This window comes from Ceratotherium simum, chromosome 37, assembly GCF_057802395.1.
Source record: "Ceratotherium simum simum isolate JZ-2026a chromosome 37, ASM5780239v1, whole genome shotgun sequence".
In the NCBI taxonomy this organism is placed as follows: Eukaryota; Metazoa; Chordata; class Mammalia; order Perissodactyla; family Rhinocerotidae; genus Ceratotherium; species Ceratotherium simum.
The window spans coordinates 9,978,339-10,000,000 of NC_141936.1; the positions used below are offsets into that span (position 1 = coordinate 9,978,339).

Sequence of the window (21,662 nt, forward strand, 5' to 3'; positions counted from 1 at the left end):
GGGGCGAGGAGCTGATGAGAGCCCAAGGTCTCAGTGCTCTGCCTTCCCGGGAGGCTGGTGCTAGCCCCCAGGGCCTTTTGCTTCTGAGCACTGTGGGGGGTGTGGGCAGTGTGTTTCAAGGTAGGAGCTGGGGCTGACCTGAAGTGCCCTGTAATAGAAGGGGATCTGGAGTCGGGGAGGAAGGGAGCCAGCAAGGTGGAGTGCGCTCGGGGAAAGGATGGCGGTGCTGGCTCCATCAGAGGGGACTTGGGGACCATAAATATCTAATGGGAGCAGGTCAGTTGTTTCAGAAGGTGCAATATTGTGCCCCAATTTCCCTTCTCCTCTTTTTCCATAGTAATAAACCCAACCATTTTTAGCTGGGCACATACTGCTAGGTGATTCACCTCTGGCCGAGGAGATGAGAGCAGAGATGATGTGTACAGCATCTGGGAAGTGTCCATCTGTGGAGGGTTGTGGCTTCTTTGCTTTCTTCTTCCTTTATCCTTCCTGACGGCTGGCATGCAGATATATTGTTTGAAGAATAGGTACCACACGGGACCCTAAGGTGACTTTGGGAAAGGAACCCAAGCCTGATAGTTTGCTGGGGCCACGGTAACAAGTTATCACAAACTGGGTGGCTTAAAACAACAGAAACGTATTCTGTCTCTCAGAAGTATATTCTCTCACAGTTCAGGAGGACAGAGGTCTGAAATCAAGGTGTCGCCAGGGTTGGTTCCTTCTGGGGGTTCTGAGGTAGAATCTGTTTCATGCCTCTCTCCTAGCTTCTGGGCGTTGCCAGTGATCCTTGGCATTCCTTGGCTTGTAGCTGCCTCACTCACTCCGTCTCTGCCTCCATCGTCCTGTGGCCTTCCCGCTGTGTCTGTGTCTCTGTGTGTCCTCTCCTCTTCGTATAAAGACACCACTGGGTTTAAGGCCTCTCTGCTCCAGTATGACCTCATCTTAACTAGTTGCATCTGCAAGGACCCTATTTCCAAATAAGGTTCCATTCTGAGGTTCTGGGTGGACGTGAATTTTGGGGGGAACACTAATTAGCCAGGTACGCAGCACAACAAGAGAGAGGGAGCATGGGTCCCTGACACTGAGGTGCACCGGGCCAGCCGTGCACTAACTACCTGCAGATTTGATGAACAGAGGGAAACAATGTCTGGCTTAGTTAAGCTGCTGTCGCTTTAATTGTTCAGAGACCTGTGGTCAAATCTAATTCACACTAATATAACCCCTCAGAGCCTCTCATGCCATCTACACATTTCTCTGTTGGGGGATTCTTGAGTGGGGACACTTGAAGGGGAGCTGAGTTCTCTTTAGAGATGGGCACAGGGTGAAAAAACGAGGGAGAGTGCCTGGTTGCCAGAGCCTGAGGAGGGGGTGCAGTTGACGTCTGCCTCGATGACCTGTCTGCTGAGCAGCACTGCCTGTGCTGGGCACTCTGGTTCGGGAGGACTGGCGAAGGAGTCACACATCCAGTGGGTGGGTCCAAGGGGTGGTGCCTGGGGTGGGGTCCTGGGAGCTGGGAGCATCAGGAGGCTGTTGTTGTTCAAGGACCTGGCTGCCCTGGAGGCTGTGGGGCTCTGGGGTCTCAGCTCTGTCTCTGTCACCCGCCCCAGCCCACATGGCCCCACAATGTTCTCTGACTGTGTTCATGCAGGCCCTGGGGGAGACATCGATTCAAGGCCCCTCTCCTAACCCCGGGCTCTCAGGGATCCAATGGGCAGCAGGATGTGCCACACAGACCAGCTCACCTAGATGTGGGCAGGCCCATATAGTCTGTCCACTGCACTCTACCTGAAGCAGGTGCTAGACCATCGTCCTGGGGCGGCCCCGCACCTGAGCTGGAAGGATGGATCTGGCAGCCTGACCCTGCCTGTCGCGTCTGTCCTGCCTTGACCCAAGATCGAGGCAGGTGGTTCCAGAGGTGGTCCAGTGAAGACCCACAGATCCCTATTTCTCTGGTGGCCACAGGGCCAGGTTCAGGGTGGCATCTTCTGGGGGGCTGAACAGGGGGCAGAGGGAGGGGGTGGCCCAGCTGACTGCTGGAACCCAGGGTCACTTGGACATGATTTGGACCTGGGCTTCCATGCACAGCCGGGCTCGGCAGGGAGGCACAGGATATGACCTGGGATGAATCACTACCCTGTCCTCTGCCTCCATTTCCCCTTCAGCCTGCCCGTGAAGGGCCCTCCCTGGAGGAACTACCAAAAGGCGGGGAAATAATCATTTTTAGTTCCAAGAACAGCTGTGCGAACAGGACCAGGGCCGGCTCCTTCTCAGCCTTCTCCCTGGAGCCAGCCTAGAAGTGCTGAAGGAGGGCTGGGGTCTGGGGAGTGGCCCTGGCCATCCAGGAAGGTGAGGGTGCTGGCTGACCCACCACTGCATCCAGGGGTCCCGCTGGATGGTGGTGCACTATGGTAGCAGTGTCCAGGCCTTGGTCTGGACCCCAAAGCCCTTTGGATCTAAGCTATCCAGGCCTTTGGAAGGCCAGGTCTCTGGCCAGGCCAGCTGTGGCCACACAACCACCCAGGCAGGCCTTTTGCCAGCTCTACCAGTGGCACCAAACCCAGAACACAGGTCCAATACAAGGGACAGATTTCCCTCCCTGCCCCCATCCTGGCCCCAAGAGCCTTCAGGACTCTGGTCTGTCCTGACTCACATTTTCTGGAACCATCTGTCCCGTGGACGTGTGTGTGCACCTGTCTGGAGGGAAGTAACAGGCCTGGTGGACAGGCAGTGTTCCTTACTTGCACTTGAAAGTCTCCTCCCTCCAGATCCTCTCATTAGGGGCTCCTGGGAGCAGGGGGCACAGTGGAGCCCACACTCTGGGAGGGGGCCCTCTCCTGGGAGGCTGCTCGGCCCCTGCCTCCGCAGACCCCCATCCACTCCCTTCCCGGAGGCTACAAGAGCTGCAGGCGCCAGCCAGGGAGCCCATTCATTTCCTGCTCAGCCCTCACATGTCCTTATAGGGTAGAGGCTGCAAAGGGAGCAGCAGAGGCCAGGCCTGCCGGGAAGAACAGGCAGGGAGGCCTCTGAGGGGCTCTCCGCTGAAGCCGCCCGGCTGTCCTGGGTGGTGAGTCTCCACCTTCCCAGACCCCCCCTTTCACAACAGGTTTTGCAATATCCTCTTTCTTATCCAAAAATGAAATCCCGAGATAATAAAACCTACTTACCCACATGATTTTAATATAATCCTTATAATGCCCTAACTGTAATAGAAAGAAGAATTAAAAAGAAGCAATTTATAAAAAAATGTGTATTTCCATATGTCAGCACTTGGGCAGACTATACCAGAAGACATTGAAAGAAGGCTGATGTGCAGAGAAAGACAAACACTGTATGACTTCACTCGTAGGTGGAATATAAACTAACATACGGACAGAGAGAACAGTTTGGTGGTTACCAGGGGGAAGGAAGTTGGGGCGTGAGCACAAGGGGTGAAGGGGCGCATTTATATGGGGATCGACAAATAAAAACGTACAACTGGAATCTCACAGCGCTATAAACTATTATGACATCAATAAAAAAAGTTCAGAAAAAAAAAGTCTTCTGCGGTTTTAATGTAATTGGATAGTGCTGTGAAAGCATTTTAATTGGCCTTAAAGACATAAACATTTGGGACAATTTAAAAAAAAAAGAAGTCTGATGTGTGTGGCCTTGGTCGGTCACTGACATGTAACCAGCGCAGGTGTGTGACTCAGGAGAACGGGTGGGGTGGCCATCCTTGATGTGAGTTTTCAAGATGATGAACGGCTCTTGGTAAAGTTCTGAACTAGACCAAGACCAGTCTTCCCCCAGCCATACCCTGCAGGATGCCCAGTGTGGTGGGCTCCCACCAAAAATGCCAGTTGGGTTCACCAGTCACTGTGAAAACCAAAAATACTCCCACCATTGTGCAAAATGCCTCCCTCCTAGCGTCTGTCGTGCCCCGCCGCCCTCCCCGCACCCCAAGAACCACTACTGCAGGCTGTGGGAGTGGAGGGGATATGAACATGAATTGACCAAGTCCAGCCCCAGGAGCTAATACCCTGGTGTGGGAAGAGCACGGCTCCTCTTGAAGTAGTCTTTTGGTCTCAAATGCCAGAAATTCAACTCTAAGTGGCTTGCATTTTGCTTAAGCGCAGAGAACTTGTTGCTCATGGAACGTCACAGTCTGGAGGTAGAGGCATAGCTGGATTGATGGCTCCCGAGATTCCATTTGGATCTGCCTCTTAGCCCAGCTTCCTCTGGGATGGTGTCATATTCAGGCCACATCAGAAGCAGAAGAGAGGGCCTGCTCCGTGGCTTAGCGGTTAAGTGCGCGCGCTCCGATGCTGGTGGCCCGGGTTCGGATCCCGGGCGCGCACCGACGCACCACTTCTCCGGCCATGCTGAGGCCGCGTCCCACATACAGCAACTAGAAGGATGTGCAGCTATGACATACAACTATCTACTGGGGCTTTGGGGGGAGAATAAATAAATAAATAAAATCTTAAAAAAAAAAAAAGCAGAAGAGAGAACAGTTTCCAGTAGCTGGAGCAGATGTCCCAGAATTGGGTCTTGTTGGCTGGGATTGGCCTGACTTGGGTTGCTTGTTCCTCCCTGACCCAATCACTATGGCTTGTGGATGGAACGTGCTGACTGGTATCTGGGCTGAGCTAGGAGGTGGCCCATTCCTCAAGGAGAAATGAAGGTACAGACACCAGTCACCAGAAGGAATGCAAATGGTGGCTGGGCTGCACATGTTAGAGAAGTTCATTAGAGAATGGGTGAATAAATGAGAGCACGAGCTTCTTAGGTCTTCTCTAACGTGGTATAGAAGTATGAGCTCAATCCAGTCATCTACGGATTTAATTTCCACAATCTGGTTTCCCCTCATTGGGAGGGGCTTTCCCTCAGATGCGATGCTTTTCCATATTCCTTATTAGTATCAGCTCCACTGCCAGAGCATGACTTTGTCTTGAACCAGCTGCTTGAGAATGGTGAGGGACTGAGCACACACACCTTACATATCCCCGTTTGAGGCTGGATTAAGACCTTTGAAGACTCCAAGCACTAAAAAGATTACGGTGCCTCCACCCACCATCCTCCTTGCCCCCATTAAAAAGAAAAACATTTCTAAGCCACAAAATAAACGTAAGGAAGTCTAACAACTTGTTCATTTTTCCCATAAAAACTATTTCAATTACAAATATATGCTGATCAAATTATTTTAAGAAAAATGAAATTGTTTTTGTCCTGGGCCTCTGCTATGCAGGCTCCAGCGCGCGTTCTGCTAGCTGATGGGAAATCTGGCCCCTCTGTCCTCGCCTGACCCTGGAGTGTGGCCCTCGAGCCTTCCCCCTGCTGCTGGCTGAGGTGTTACTGGGCTGACTGGACACAGTTCCCCTGAGGGCACTGAAGAGACGACAGGCTGAGGCACCTACGTTTGGGCCACTGTGGGGCCAGCCTGAGGCCTGTAGATTCCAGGGCGGGGACTGACAGGATGGCCTCCACTCACAGCCACTGTCTGCTCGGGTAATGCGATGTTATGGATCTCCCTGAGTCACTGCCAGCCACAGAGAGTCTCAGGTTGGGGGCCACAGTGCGGTACTTCCCAGGGTAAGTGGTGCATCGTGGCTGCCCACGCTGGCTCTCTTGGCCTCTCAGCTCCTCTGTATGCGCAACACAGTGCTCTGGGAAAGAGAGCAAGAAGCATCTCATAAAATGGGCTGCTACCAGAGTTAGACAAATCCGAAGTCCTTTTTGACGGTGAACAGCAACCGCCATGGTGAGTGTAGGAAAGCCTGGAGATAGGGAAGCCAGCAGGGTTGGAGCCATATAGGATGTGTACCACAAAGAGAGACCTGTCCAAGGGGCACGGCAGGACAGCGTTCCCACTTTCTGCCACTTGGTCCATCAATTTGGTTTCTGGGGACCTCTCCTTTGGGAAGGAAATACGTTGTCTCCAGGTATGCTCACATTCTATTGTGTGTGCATTACCCCTGGAGACATCCATCTTCTAAGGAGGGCTTTGTGGATGGCTATGCTGTTGGAGGGGTTCTGGGGTCCTCACTATCCCTGTATCCACACCCCATCTAAACAGCAAGGGGATTCAAGTCTTCTGGAGGCAGCTTTGTGTAGGACGGTCTTTCTCAGTGTGGTCTCAGGACCATCTGTATCAGAATCATCTGAGCGCTGCCTACACTAGCTGGATTCCTGAGTTGGACTCCAGATCTGCTGAATCACTGCCATAGCGGCTAACTAAAATAGAAGCAAAAGCAAAAAGAAAAATAAAAGAAAGAGGTTTTGTAATCAGACAGACCTGGGTTTGAATTCCAGTCCCATAACTTACCATGTACCCTAAACCTCTCTAAGCCTCATTTTCTGTAAAATGGGGAGAGTAATATTTACCTTATAATAGAACTGTGAGGATTAAAGATGGTAATGTGAGTAAACAGCCGAACATAGTGCCCAGCACACAGGAGCTGAATACATGTTTGCCACCATCATCTGTCCATCTGTCCATCCATCTGTCCACCCGTCTGTCCATGCGTCCATTCAATGAATACTTACTGAGTGCCTACAATAAGCCAGGAACTGCTTTAGGCACTAGGAGAACAGTAGTCATCAAAAACAAACTCCTTGTCCTCATGAAATTTATATGCTAATCAGGGGAAACAGACAATAAATAAACATGATATGCTGGGTGGTTATAAGCGCCATGGAGAAAAACAAATCAGGATCAAGGGCATCAGCAGACTCCCCAGGCTGAAGCAATTATTTAATCTGAAACCAATAAACATTATTTATCAAACACCGTGACAAGAACTTTGGGGGATACTCTGGGCCTTAAGGAGCTTATTTATAGACTGGCTGGGAAATGAAAATCCTCTACAGATAAGAAACCATGGGAGAACAGCGAATCACCTTGCCAACCTTGTGTCATACCTGCCCGAGAACTGCTTGGAGGAGAGACTGATTACTGGGGTAGCAGTGAGGTGTAAGTGAATACCCCCAGGCTTTAATCCAGGAAGAACAGAAGGAATTTGCTTAGGGACCCATCACCCGTGCTTATTTTGGAGAAGCTAGTTCATACCCAGCATAAGCAGAAAGCCTTGGATGCTTGTAAACTGCTTAAATCTTTAGAACATGAATCAGGGCTTCTGAGAGAAGATCATGGCACAAGAGTCAGAGGCTGCTCACACCAGGTCATGGGAATACGACTAGATGGGAAACTCTTTATCTCTGTCCAGCTCTTTGCCAAGTCCCAGCTCTGTGTAATGCCCAAGATCTTTGAAGGTAATTATCTCCCGGATGCAATTTTATTATAAATAAATAACTCACTGATTTGGAAAACATTGAGCGCATGCACCAAAGGAACTGCTCAGATCCTAGCAGATGGGAAATGCCCATCAACAGGGGGCTGTGTTGTAGAGGCTATGGGTATTGGGAAATATTGTGTTTGTTGACAAGCCCTTTCTGAAAAGGCATACTGGCTTAAGAGTATGGAGGAAGACACAAACTTGGAGCAGAATCTGGATCTAGGACAGGCGGAGAAATGGCTATTTGGAGGTCTGTGTTGCCCCTTTGAATCAAACAAGCCCAGAAAATTGATAAGCCAGAGACCAGTTTAATGGAAAGATGAACTGGAAACACAACTGTAAAAATGACTTGATGTTAAACTGGTCACTTCACTCTCACGAGTGTCCTCACGTGTAAAATGAGGAGTTAGGCCATACCATTCTGATTCAACTAAAATTTAGAGAATACCTACTTAAGTGCTAGGTTGTTTAACATAGATTCTCTTAAGATAACAGCATCTACCTCATAAGGTGGTTGTGAGGAATGAGCGTGTCAATACATGATTCTCAGCAGCGTCTAGCACATGGTAAGCATGTGATAATTAGCTGTTATCATTTAATCTCCTAACAGCCTCGAGGTGAACATTACTGCCTCCGTATAAATGAGGAAACCACTAAGCGACAAGGCCAGGATCTGAACCAAAGTCTGAGGCCAGAGTCCATGATCTTCCCATTACACAGTTTGGCTTGGAAGGGCACTTAGAGCTTTTAATTGTAAAAAATGAGAGGGCAGAAAAGGAACTTGAGCTCTAGAAACAACCAAGCTAAGCACCTTGTAAGAGATTTTTCTGTGGAAAGTGGAAGTGTTGTCTCATTTATGAGGAAGACAAGGAGGTTGGGGAGGGGTCTGGGACAAAGCCACAGAAGCTTTTTTGCTCAAGCTCATTTGTTCTCATCTCATGCCAGTTACAGATTTCAGAAACACGATCTTGCCAGGGTTCTCCAAAAGCAAAACCAATTGAGAAACAGTCCTTAGCGGGAGCATTCAGTCACTGCAGAGAGGAACAAGAAGAGACCTTTAGACCCCAGGGGAAGGCAGCTCCAACAGATGAATTAGTCACCCTTCTGCCCTCATGGACTCTGTCCCAACTGTTCTGTTAGTGCTCAGTTGTGGCTCTCACCCTTCTCAACAATACACGTACCAATGAATATATGCACATACATTATGTGCTAGGGTTATAATGGTGAGCAAGACCAATGTGGGGAAGACAGGCAAGTCAACTAGGCAATGAGTGATAATAATGTGTGATAAGGACAACAGAGGGCAATCCCGGGTGCTGGGGGAGCTCAGCGAGGGACCTAGTCCAGCTCTGGTAGGGAAATTGGGGAGGGTTTCTTAGAGGAGTCTCTATAAATCAAGACCTAAAGAACTAACTAGTAGATTCACCAGACCTAGAGGGAGAGTGGGAATGAAGAGAGGATAGTATTCCAGGCAGAGGGAACGGAATGTGCGAAGGCCAGAAGTGACAGAAAGTCTGGATCTTTGGAGGAAGTGCAAGTGGTTCTCAGTGTGAGGTGGAAGAGCGAAGAGAGGGGAGGCTGGAGAGGTGAGCAGCAGCTAAGGCCTTATAGAGTTTTGTACGCATATTGAAGAATTTAGGCATTGTTCAACAAAGAACTACTGAGAGATTTTAAGCAGGAGACTAATATGATCTGCATTTTAGGAAGATTTAATTTGGAGAATGGATTAGAGTGAGCCAAGTCTAGAGGCAGATAGACATTTAAGTGCTTGAATTAGGGGTAGCAAACAGTGGGGAAGGAGGGTGGATGAACTGGAGAGATATTTGAGAGGCTAAACATTGAGGCAAGGGTGATGCTTGGGTTTTTGTGTGGACCACCAGATGGAAGGGTTGTCATTAGCCCCAAGGAGGGCAGAGGAGGGTGGATGTGCTTCGGATATACTGTTTTCAATCCCTGTGAGGCAGCCCAAATGGGGACGCCCACTGAGTGGCTGGATGTGCACGCCAGGAGCTCAGATGAAAGGTATGGGAAGGAGGCAGATTGGGCATCATCAGCACAAAGACTGAATGAAGGTGTGGGATGGATGAGGTTGCTTCGAGAGTAGGCTGACTGAGAAGACCAAAGACCAAATTCTGAGGAAGATGGGTTAAAAAGCAGTCCGAGGGACTGGGACCTGCCAAAGGGCCCAAGAAATCCCTGCACAAAGAAATGCTTAAATAAATATTTTTTCAATTTGTTAAAGGAAGGGGAGGTCAGAGACAGAAGGAAAAGACTTGCCATTGACGCCAAGGAAACAATATTTTTAAAAGGCAGGGGCAGCAAAGTCCTTTATCTGCAGATGGGTAGGAGAAAGACTGGATGAGTCCAGTCTAAGAAATCAAACAATTTCCTTCCATCTGGTTTCATTGTTGTGCATCCCTCTCGCCTTCAACTCTGAAACAGTGTGCCACAATGACATCATCTGGGAGTAAGTGCTGCCATTCTCCCGTCTGTTTCTTCTACTGAATGTGTCAATTCCAGCTCCTGTCCTGTCTTCACACATGACTTTATTTCTCCGTTCTACTTCACTTTAGATTTTTTTGCTCCTTGGTTATCTTTCAGTCCTATGCGTATCCTAGGAAACCTTCTAGGAAAAAAACCATTGGGAAAACAGACATAGTTTTATCATAATCTGATCCTAGGGGCCCTTTTACTTTATAGCTTGTATTTTTTAAAGCTATAACTTCAAGATTTAAGACCAAGATACAAATTCTAAATTGCACTGCTTACTAGGAACTAGTGCTGACTGCTCCCTGAATTTTAATCCTATTATTTTGGAAGGAATTTAATAACTTTGGCCAGAGGCCAGTGAATGTACACCTCTCCCAGACTACTCAATTTTGGACAGTGACGACATTGGGAGACTTCTGGTTTTTAAACATTTCATATATTAAGGGAAATGTTAGAGATAACTCTGTCTGAAATGCCAGCAATGTTAAGAGCTTGAACAGGAAGGGCATAGCTAATGAGAGGCTAGGAAATGAGATAATCTCTTTTATAGAATCATCCGATATTGAGGAAACAAGGAATTTACAAAGGAGGGGATACAATGCAATTAACCGAGTGGAGCCATCCTTTGGGATCAGCAACCTTTAGACCCAGACCTAACAACAAAGCTGTGGCAGATGAATGTATTAGGGCTGATCTATCCAGCAGTTTGTTTCCTCTAAGTTTCTTTTTTTTCAGACTCAAAAAGCTATATCCTAAATTAAGAAGTGAAAGAATCAAGGTTGGAGCAAAGAACCATTCATGTATAAATGCTGCAAACTACCTACTTTTATTTTACATGATTGAAGACCAAAACACTAAAAACCCCACAAAACCCCCAAGTGTAGCTCCGATTGCTGTCTCAGTAATGCAGAGATCTATTTCATGTCAAGAACCCCAGAAGAGGTAGTTGTCAGAATAATGACCCTGCCTGCTTATTTCAAAAGCCCAGCATCCAAGAAAGGCCTGATAATACAGAAATCAAAATTGTACTTGTCAAAACTCATAAAATTGTGTAACTTCAAATTTCTGCATTTTATTGCATTTAAATTATACTTCAATAAAAAAAAAACATGAAAAAAAGGTGGAAACGGAGAAAGGAAAAAAAGGTAAATTATCAGATCCTGTGGCTAAAAGAAACTAAATAATGTATATTTATTGTCCTTAACAGGGTCAAAAGCAGGAAACAATAAGCAAAGCTTATTTAAAAAAAAAAAAAAATGCTTTTGAGCTGCCTAACCAGACTACACTTCCCTTGCATCACTAGAAGGACTTCTTCAGTAAGTGATGGCACCCCATACCCTCACTCCCATTAAAAAAACTGCAGAGAATTCTTGGAGTGATGAACAAGGGTTGATATTTTTCCTTTCTTATTTTTTTGCATTATTTTCAAATAATCTATAAAATAGTTAAACTTTGTCATCAATGAGAGTCATGCACACTCATCCTAGCAATCAGGGATTTAGCTCTTTGGGTTTAGGCATTTCATGATGGGCGGGAAGGGTATTTGATCCATTTATTTAAAATCTAGGTTGAAAAAAAAGTCCTTGTCTATCTGGAGATTTTAATATATTTATTTGAAAACCAAGTTCTGTGAAAGAGCACACTAAATAGTCATATATCTTCTCTTCAACCAAAGACTTGGAGACAACGTTCTTCAGGTCAGCGCAGAGGCAATGAAATATGCAGTGAATAGCAGGTCTCAGCATGAATTTCCAATATGAACCCGGACAATCTTCTTCAGATAAGCAATGAGATCCTAAGGAAGAGGGGAGACAGGGAAGCTAGGGTCATTATTTTAAAAACATTTTTCTTTTTTTTCCTACTAGCTATGGAAGTCTAAAACTAGCCCCTAACCCCACCTAAGCAGTCTAATATGCCAGTTTGTGCTAAGATATAGTTTTCAAATTCCTATTGGACTGAATATTTTATCCTTTTGAAAACTAACAAGAATCCAATTTCCAACTGAAAACTTCTAAGCCATCTTGCAGTTAATTGCCTTGAAAGACTTGATCAGGTAAGGTATTGCGAAAGGCTGAAGGGGACTAACGTGAGTCAGTTCAGCTCTGCATAGAGACTGAGTGCTCATGGTATTAACACTGTCATGTGCTGGTTCAGTAAAGCTTAGGAAACCATCAAAGGCTGAAAGATAATTTTCCCAAAGTAAGTTTAGATTGTAGGGAAGTTAGTAGAAATCTCCATCTAAGGTCCAAACTATCTCCCAGAGGCTTGAATATATTTTCCTATTAAAGGCAGAGGTTCTGCCTTAATATTTATCTGAGATTCTGTAAGAGTTTTCATTAACTGCTAGTTAGTGTATAACACTCATGGTGCTAGATTTGCAGCCTGACATTTAAATGTGTTTTTCTTTTGTCATAATGTAATAAATGATACTGTTCTTACTTTCTTTAAAGAGTAAAACAAATTCATATTTGTCTGACAATGAATTTGTACTAGGGTAGAATTAGAGAACTTTGATTATATAGTTTGTATGCATCTTCAATTACATGGTGACCAAAAAAATTGGAGAAATAAGAATGACAATTTCATAACATTAGATTATTCCAATGTTTTGCATCTAAAGACCTCCCTTCAACACTGTTAGAACACTGGCATAATAATAATAATCTTGGCAACTGGACAAAGCTTTGTGTTATAGTCTAATTGACCCCAAAGTACCTAAAAGCACTGTGTCTTATACACAGTAGACGTTCAAAAGCTTCATTGAATAAATGAATGGTAAGGCCTTTAGTGCCAAAAGTGTTGGCAAAGGAAAGAGAGGGAGAGAACAATCAGTGAGAAGCCTAGACCTGTGCTATTCAAAGTGTGATCTACGCGGGCCGGCCCCGTGGCTTAGTGGTTAAATGCGCGTGCTCTGCAGCTGGCAGCCTGGGTTCGGATCCCGGGCGCGCACCAACGCACCGCTTCTCCGGCCATGCTGAGGCCGCGTCCCACATACAGCAACTAGAAGGATGTGCAGCTATGACATACAGCTATCTACTGGGGCTTTGGGGGGCAAAAAAATAAAAAAATAAAATCTTCAAAGTGTGATCAAAGTGTTGGTCCACAAACGATAACTGATCCACAACAAGGAGCTTATATCAAAATGTAAATCCACTCCATTACTGAGCAAACTGTCAGTTCAGCTGACTTTTGTGCGGTGAGGAGGCAGCAAGGCTTTTCCGATGTAAGAAGCATTGAGTAGATTTATATTCTAGAGCAAGCTCCCTACCTCCTTACAGGCCTATGAAAACAGTTTGCAGACCAGCAACTTTGAATAGCATTGGTAAAAAACTAGAGGGTAGAGTCAAAGAAGAAAGAAAAAGGAATTGGTGGTTACGTATGCAGAAAGAGGTCAAAAAAAGGGGAAAGTTGTAATACTGTTTAGGTAAATAGAGATTAAGCACAAAAGGAAGGGGAAAAGTGAGACAATGGCTCTGCATAAGACATCTATGAAGTATTGACAAAGAGATTTCCCTTGATACGCAATTTTGTTCCACACATACCTCTGGTCCTTAATCATCAATATACTCAAATGGCTCTGGGGGTTCTGGCTCTTGTTCCTCCTCCTCGATTTTTGGGCCATGGGCTGCCACAGGTTCCACCAGCTCTTCAATGTCTTCACTGGTATCCTTCAGAATGATGATGCCTCCAATGGAGAGCTGTAAACACAGAGCAAGCAATGAAGAAGCACAAGCGCCACTCATATTTCCAGACTGCTCCAGAACGCAGAGTGCATAGTTGTTAAACAGTACCTTAAGACTACCTGAATGATTCAGAAGGGAAGAACTGGGATAGAACGACACTTTACTAGATGAGAGTCAGGAAACTTGGGCACGTGTGCCTGTGTGATGCTACACCAAGGACTTAACCACACTGTTCAACTGTGAGAAGGGGCTAATAAGATCTTCTGATCTATTCCTTCAGGTTAGTCCGAGGACTGAAATGAGGAAAGCAACGTCAATGTGCATTACGAAGGATAAAGAGAACTGTAATCTATAAGGAGTATTTGCAAACTTAACCTAGTGGCTTTGGATGGTAGAACATGTGGTTCTGTTCTACGTGGATGATGCATCCCAATTTAAGAACAGCTATTTCCCAGTACTAGCCTCAGTCTGATTGCAGGGAGAACGTGTACTGTCCAAATATCGTATTCTAACGCCTTGCTACTCAACGTGTGGTCCTGGACCAGCAGTGTCCTTATAGCCTGGGAGCTTGTTAGAAATGCAGAAAACTTGGCCCTACCCTACATCTATAGAAACTGCATTTTAATAAGATCCCCAGGGCCGGCCCTGTGGCTTGGTGGTTAAGTGCGCGCGCTGCGATGCTGGCGGCCCGGGTTCGGATCCCGGGTGCGCATCGAAGCACCACTTCTCTGTCCATCCTGAGGCCGAGTCCCACATACAGCAACTAGAAGGGTGTGCAGCTATGACATACAACTATCTACTGGGGCTTTGGGGGCAAAAAATAAAATAAATAAAATCTTTAAAAAAAAAAACAACAATTAATAAGATCCCCAGGTCATCTGTATGCACATTAAAGTTTGAGAAGCACACTAGTCTAATAGATATTTTATTATTTGTGAGAAAATCACCATTTCAGACACAAAAGACAACCTACAAATAAAAAGCCCATTTTAATCCAGCAATTTCAGAATGACAGAGAACAATATAAATATCACAGATACTGAGGGTTTTCACTTTAATCTACAAATCCTTGTGATGCAAGACAATGAAGAAAGAGATGGGAAACAAAAGGAAGTAGAGTGTAGAAGCAATTCTATTAAGCCCTCTCCCAAACCTATTAGCAGAAGGTAAATTCAAACACCAAACTCTTCCCCATCTCTGGTGTGCTAATCTTATTCTATTTGCTTGCCTGTGTCAAAGGAAATGGAAAGCTGCTCTCTATAATTAAATCAGTCAACAGTGGCAGGGCACATCTGGAAAAAACATATTTCTACAAAAGCACATTACTGGGAAGGAAAAGAAACACAAGTACATTAGTCAAATGATTCACATATGTATAAGCACCCCTGCACTTCAACCTAATCTGATTTTTACTCATCAGAACTGTGCCCTGCCATGCTGTAAAACTGGTGTGCCTTCATGAATTTCTAAACTATCTCCCTTCTCTCAACACACACATATCCATACACATTAATCTATCACGTTTTGCCTTAAAAAGTTTGTTCTTCTTGAAGAGGAGCCATTTTATGAATGGACTGCCTTTACTACCAATATGCACCCAAGAACAATGAGTACATGGCCACTATCCTAATCCTCCATGGCCTAAAAGTTTACTTGAACCTTCTAAAGAACCAAATGGAGATGAATCTTGTACCAAACAGAAGAAAATACCCATGTTCACAAAAGGACTTCCCATATTTTGGAAACATATGGCTCCAGGTTATAACTGTACTATTTTATGCTTAACTGGAATGAAATAATCCAACTCAAATCCTGCAATATAATCAACTTACAGAAAGAGCTTTTTATAGCTACATGGTTTAGGTTTATTAATGTCTTATACGTTAGTGAGAAATTTCACTCTCTAAGCAGAGAATAAGATACATGACACTCCATTTTCTGAGAAGCCTAGTGACAACTGAAGATACATGCAAGGGGACATTTCCTGTTGCCAAGCACTCCATATTCTCTTTAAGACATCTTTTAAGATGGATAGGAAGCAGAGTAGGAGTGCTATCTATTTCCAAAACTATAGGTGCCTCTTTCAAATGTGGTGTCTGAGGAAGGGTCTGATGACCTTGCCATCGAGCATATGGGAGTGAGTCAGGGGCACTCCTTTCTTCATTACACACACACAGAGGCAGTCTTTTCTTTTCTTTCTTTAATTGAGATACAATTCACATAACATAAATTAACTCTTTTAAACTATACAATTCAGTGGTTTTTAGTACATTCACAAAGTTGTACAACCACCTCCACTATCTAATTTAAGAACATATTCAACAAGCTAGGAGAAACCCTGTACTCATTAGCAGTCACTCTCCATTTTCCCCTACTCTCAGCCCATGACAACCACTAATGTAACTTCTGGCTCTATGGATTTGCCTATTCTGGACATTTCACATAAATGGAATCATACAATACGTGGCCCTTTGCATCTGGCTTTTATCACTTAGCATGGTTCACACATGTTGGTTCACAAGGTTCACACATGTTGTAGCATGTATCACATCTCACATTTGTTTATCCATTCACCAGTTGATGGACGTTTGTTTCCACTTTTTGGCTATTATGTATAAAGTTGATATGAACATCAGTTGGATCATTTTCTTTTTTATCCATTTGGCCAATCTCTGCCTTTTAATTGGAGTGTTTAATCCATTTACATCTCATGTAAGTACTGATAAGGCAGGATTTACTCCTGACATTTTGCTATTTGTTTTCTTGTGTCTTACATATTTTTGTTCTTCTGTTTTTCCACTGCTGGCTTCTTTGGTACTAAATAGATATTTTCTAGTGTACTACTTTAATTTCCTTGTTGATTTTTTTAGTCTATTTTTTTTTAAGTTTTAGCATTTCTTTTTTTCAAATTAAAAAATTTTAATTATAGGGCCGGCCCCGTGGCTTAGCGATTAAGTGCGTGCGCTCCGCTGCTGGCGGCCCGGGTTCGGATCCCGGGCGAGCACCGACACACCGCTTCTCCGGCCATGCTGAGGCTGCGTCCCACATACAGCAACTAGAATGGATGTGCAACTACGACATACAACTATCTACCGGGGCTTTGGAGGAAAAATAAATAAATAAAATCTTTAAAAAAAAAAAAAAAAAATTTTAATTATAAACACTGGTTTATAACATTATATAAATTTCATGTGTACATCATTGTATTTTGACTTCTGTATACACTACATTGCATTTACCACCAAAAGTCTAGCTTCCATCTGTCCCCATACAAATGTCCCTCTTTACCCCTTTTGCCCTCTCCCCACTCCCTTCTTTTAGTCTATTTTTTGAGTTATTTTCTTAGTGGTTGCCTTTGGGGTTATAATTAACATTTTAATCTAATTTGAAAAACAGCAAGTTAATTTCAATAACTTCACCCCTAAGCTGTTTCCCCACTACTTTGTGTTGTTATTGTGTTATAAACTGAACGTTTGTGTCCCCCTCAAAATGCATGTTGAAATCCTAACCCCAAAGTGATAGTATTAGGAGGTGGGCCTTTAGGAGGTAATTAGGTCATGAGGGTGAAGCCCTCGTGAATGGAATTAGTGCCCTTATAACAAGAGACAGGAAGAGAGCTTGCCTCCTCTCTCTCTGCTCTCTGCCATATAAGGATACAACGAGAAGAGGGCTGTCTATAAACGAGGATGAGGGCCTTTACCAAGAATCCAATCACGCTGACACCCTGATCTTGGACTTCTAGTCTCCCGAACTGTGAGAAATAAATGTTTGTTCTTTAAGCCAACCAGTCTTAAATGGTAGGTGGCAATTTGTTATAGCAACCAGAACTAAGACAATTGTAATACAAATTACATTTTTGTACAGTATATATACATCAACACCAATTTATGATTGCTGTATACAGCTGTGTTTTAAATCACATACGAGAAAAAAGAGTTACAAACAAAAACACAATTACACTCTCTTTTATATTTACCTACGTGGTTACATTTACCAGTGCTCTTTATTTTTTCTTGTGGATTTAAGCTACTGTCTAGTGTCCTTTCATTTCAGCCTAAAGGGTTCACTTTAGTATTTCTTATATGGCAGGTTGGCTAGTGACAAATTCTCTTAGTTTTTAACTGGGAATGTCTTAATTTCATCTTCATTTTTGAAGGATAGTTTTGCTGGATACAGAATTCTTGGTTGAGAGTCTTTTCTTTCTCCACTTTGACTATGTCATCCTATTGGCCTTCTAGCCTCCATGGTTTCTGATGACAAATAAGCTATTAATCTCATTGAGGATCCTGGTACATGATGAGTTAGCTTCTCTTGCTGCTCTCAAGATTCCCTCTTTGTCTTTCAACAGTGTAATTATGATGTGTCTAGGTGTGGATCTTCTTGAGTTTATCATACTTGGATTCAATGAGCATCTTGGATACGTAGATTAATGTTACTCAACAAATTTGGAAAGTTTTTAGCCATTATTTCTTCATATATTCTTCTATCTTTTTCTCTCTTTGAGACTTCCATTATCCCAGTCTGTGTATGTTGGTATGCTTGATAGTGTTCCACAGGTCACCGAGGCTCTGTTCATTTTTCTTCATCTTTTTTTTTTTCTGGTTGTTCCTTAATTGACCTATCTTCAAGTTTGCTCAAGTCTGCTCAAATTAGCTGTCAAGCTCCTCTAGCAAATTTTTCATTTCAGTTATTGTATTTTTCTGTTTTTTTTTTTTTTTTTGGTGGGGGAGGAAGACCAGCCCTGGGCTAACATCCGTGCCCATCTTCCTCTACTTTATACGGGACGCTGCCATAGCATGGCCTAACAAGCGGTGCATTGGTGCGTGCCTGGGATCTGAACCAGCGCACCCCGGGCCGCTGCAGCGGAGTGAGCACACATAACCGCTTGCGCCACCTGGCCAGCCCCATTTATTGTATTTTTCAACTCCAGAATGTCTCTTTGATTATTTTTTATAATTTCTATCTCTTTACTGATACGATTTGTTGAGACATCATGTTCACGATTTGTTGAGACATCCTTCTCATACTTTCTTTTAGTTCTTTAGACATAGTTCCTTTAGTTCTTTGAACATATTTTAAATAGTGGATTTATCTGCCTATTAAGTCCAATGTCTAGGCTTCCTCAGAGACAGTTTCTGTTAATTGCTTTCTTCCCTGTGAACAGGCCATATTTTATTTCTTTGCATGTCTTATAATTTTTTGTTGAAAACTGGACATTTAAATAATATACTGCAGCAACTCTGGAAATCAGATTCTCCCTCCTCCCCAGGGTTTGTTGTTGTTGTTTGTTCTGTGACTCTTCTGAACTACTTCTATAAAGTCTGTATTGTCTGCCATATGTGACCACTGCATTCTTTACTTAGTTAGCTGAGTGCTCAGCTAATGACTGGACTGGGATTTCCTTAAACACCCAAACCAATAAGTCTCCCAGTCTTTGCTGAGGGGCTGTGTGTGTGTTGGGGCACACCTGCAACAGTCAGCCAGGCAGCTGGCAACTCTTCCTTAGTCTTCACTTCTTGCTTGCATAGAGGCAGTCTTTTGACTCACAGATGAACAACTGTTACAGCTTCCTCTGACTTATTTTAAGCAAAGGCTTAAGAGTCATTTAACTTCCAACTGAGGCATATCAGTCTTCTCATACGGCCTCACGACATCAAGCATATACTTTGCTGTCTTCAGTTCTTCATAATTGTCAAAAACACTGGGTGTCTTGTGTGCTTAAAGTATTTACTAGCTGTATACTAATATATCTGTTCTGGACATATTCCCACTTCAACTGGCAAGAGCAGTTTGTAGATGCTGTTAGAATACATTCTCTGTAAACATGCCACTTGGATGGACTGGGTTGCAGATTAGATAGTGACTACATCTGAGGTGTCCATTGGTGATTCTATCAATTCACTTATTCAACACTACAAACCAAGCAGTGTTAGGTTCTAGTAATGTAAGATTAATAGGAGGTGGGAGAAGATCTTTAAGCTAGTCCCTCCTTCCTGGACTAATTGCCTGCTACCTACAGATGTCTGGTGATCAAATAATATTTATTGAGGATTTACCACATGCCAGACATTGTTTTACATATAACAACCTATTTAATCTTTACAACGTTCCTACAATGTAGGTAGTATCACTATCCCAATTTTACAGATGAGGAAACTGAAATATAAAGAGATTAAATGACTTGTCTTGATCACAGAGCTAAGAAATGGCAGAGCTGGAATATGAACTCAGTTCTGCTCAATTCTAGGTCTTCACCACTAAACACAGCTACCTTCCATCCCCTGCCTTTATCTCTTCTAGCTGAGAATGTAGTCAAGTTAAGACCTTGGCTCACAATTGTAGGTAAGAGTTGCTTGCCACTCATCACCATCAGAGACCACCTTCAAGCTGATGAGAATGGGTTACTTTTCTATAAGGATCTAGAAATCTCGTCTACAATATTTTAGACAGGCCCAACATCTGGATGTACTAAATGTGTCTACTAATGGCTCTCGTTTTCTAGATACAAGAACCTGGAAAATAAAGACAGTATCACGCTCAAATTTCTGATCAGCATTTGTTTCTAACATGAAACATTCTGCCTTAGAATAAATTAAATGGCATGAAGATCTTTTTCTAAGTGTAAAATTCAATGCTCTAAATGCTTGTGTATTAACTGTATTACCTTGTTCAATCGTTACCACATTCCTATGAGTTAGGGATAATAATTCTTATTTTACAGTAGAGGAAACTGAGGTAGAGAGAGGTTTAATACTTGACCCAAGGTCACATAGGCTGGAAGTGGTAGAATCAGGATTCAAACTCAGAAAGTCTGGCTCCAGAGTCTATGCTCCTAATCACTGTGCTGTATTGGGAACTTCTGTGGTGTAAGCCTCTAGCAAATGAAGGATGTTTGCAGGGTTACACAAAGAAAAGGAAAGCTCCTCCAAATCTATATGGAATGGAAGGGAATGTTCTCTCTTTTGCTAAGAGATTTATTAGTACTAGAGAGCCTTCTCCAATGCTTTGGAGATTTATCCTTCTCTATCAATATTTCATTGTCCTATGGATTAATATCCCACTGGTATATAGCTAAGGGCCATCGGTAACTTACTGGTTTGAAAGGCTGGTATCTACAGGTCTCTGGCATGGTCAGGACCTTAAGCTGGGCAGGCATAACTCGGGCTGGGTTATCCAGTAACTGGAAGTTTGGCTCAGGTTCTTTTTTCTTCTCTTTTTCTTCCTTTTTCTCTGCCTCATCCTAGAAAATATTAAAAAAAATAACCCAATAGTGGTTCACTTCTCTTCCACATCACTAAATAACGTTTGATAAGTTTACTAAGCAACTATTAGGTGGAAAAGGTAATTAGGATCAGATACAATGGAAGTACAACTAAAGTGACCCCAGACTCAGAGGAGGGAGGGGGTAACTCTGCTTGGAGGTGAGAATGGTATTTTACTTGGTTTTGAAGGATGAGAAGGTTTTTCTACTAGGAGAGATCAGAAAATAAGGGTCTATTTAAATAAATAATATTCCTTTTGCCTGAAAGTGCCTTTCTTTCTCCTGCCATCATTTCATTGTCTGCTGAAAATCTTACTCTGTCCTTTAAAACCCATTTTAGTTGTTATTTCCTCCAAGAAACCAATCCTGACTTGTACTCTTATATTCTTCCCATGAATTAATATAATTTCCAAAGTCTCTTCCAATTAAAATTATATGAGTTTCTATGCTTGGAACAGGATAATTATTTAAAGGAAGACAAGAGCAAGGTATAATAATGTCCAACTGAGGAAGAATCTGGACCATGACAGAGATAGATACATCTACCCATATGACCACCAAGTTATACTTACCACTTCCATTTTCTCCTCCTCCTTTTTTTCTTTTTCTTTTTCCTTCTTTTTAGCCTTGGCAGTAATAGATAACACAGCAGTGGAAACCTAGAGGAAGTGAACAGGGTAAATCCTTGTAATCCCTTACCTACAAACAAATGTACAAGCCCAAAGAGAACTCAGCCCTACAATACTATTCTGTTTCCTGGCAGTAAGTATCACAAAGAACAAAATAATCAGGGAATAAATGGGAAAAGCAAGTAGGACATTTATTCACATACTTTACTACTATGATCATCAGATGAATCTTTAGTTCCTGGAGGCTTGTGTCCAATACTTTAATTTTTTTTGATCTGTAACCTGTCTTGGATGTGGATTCGCTATCATGAGCTTCTGAGATAGA

General features: G+C 43.5%; 1 protein-coding gene across 1 annotated transcript in view; it reads right to left on the minus strand.

The window, feature by feature from the left end:
• Nucleotides 1-11,356: 11,356 nt before the first annotated feature.
• PSMD1 (proteasome 26S subunit, non-ATPase 1) overlaps nucleotides 11,357-21,662 on the minus strand; it is a 92,479-nt gene continuing 82,173 nt past the window's right edge. The window contains exons 22-25 of the mRNA XM_004427668.3: nucleotides 21,281-21,367; nucleotides 20,541-20,687; nucleotides 13,307-13,462; nucleotides 11,357-11,559 (exon numbers count right to left, since the gene is read on the minus strand). Of these exons, the coding sequence (XP_004427725.1) occupies nucleotides 13,316-13,462; nucleotides 20,541-20,687; nucleotides 21,281-21,367 (381 nt within the window). The 3' untranslated portion in view covers nucleotides 11,357-11,559; nucleotides 13,307-13,315. The remainder of the gene's footprint in view (nucleotides 11,560-13,306; nucleotides 13,463-20,540; nucleotides 20,688-21,280; nucleotides 21,368-21,662) is intronic.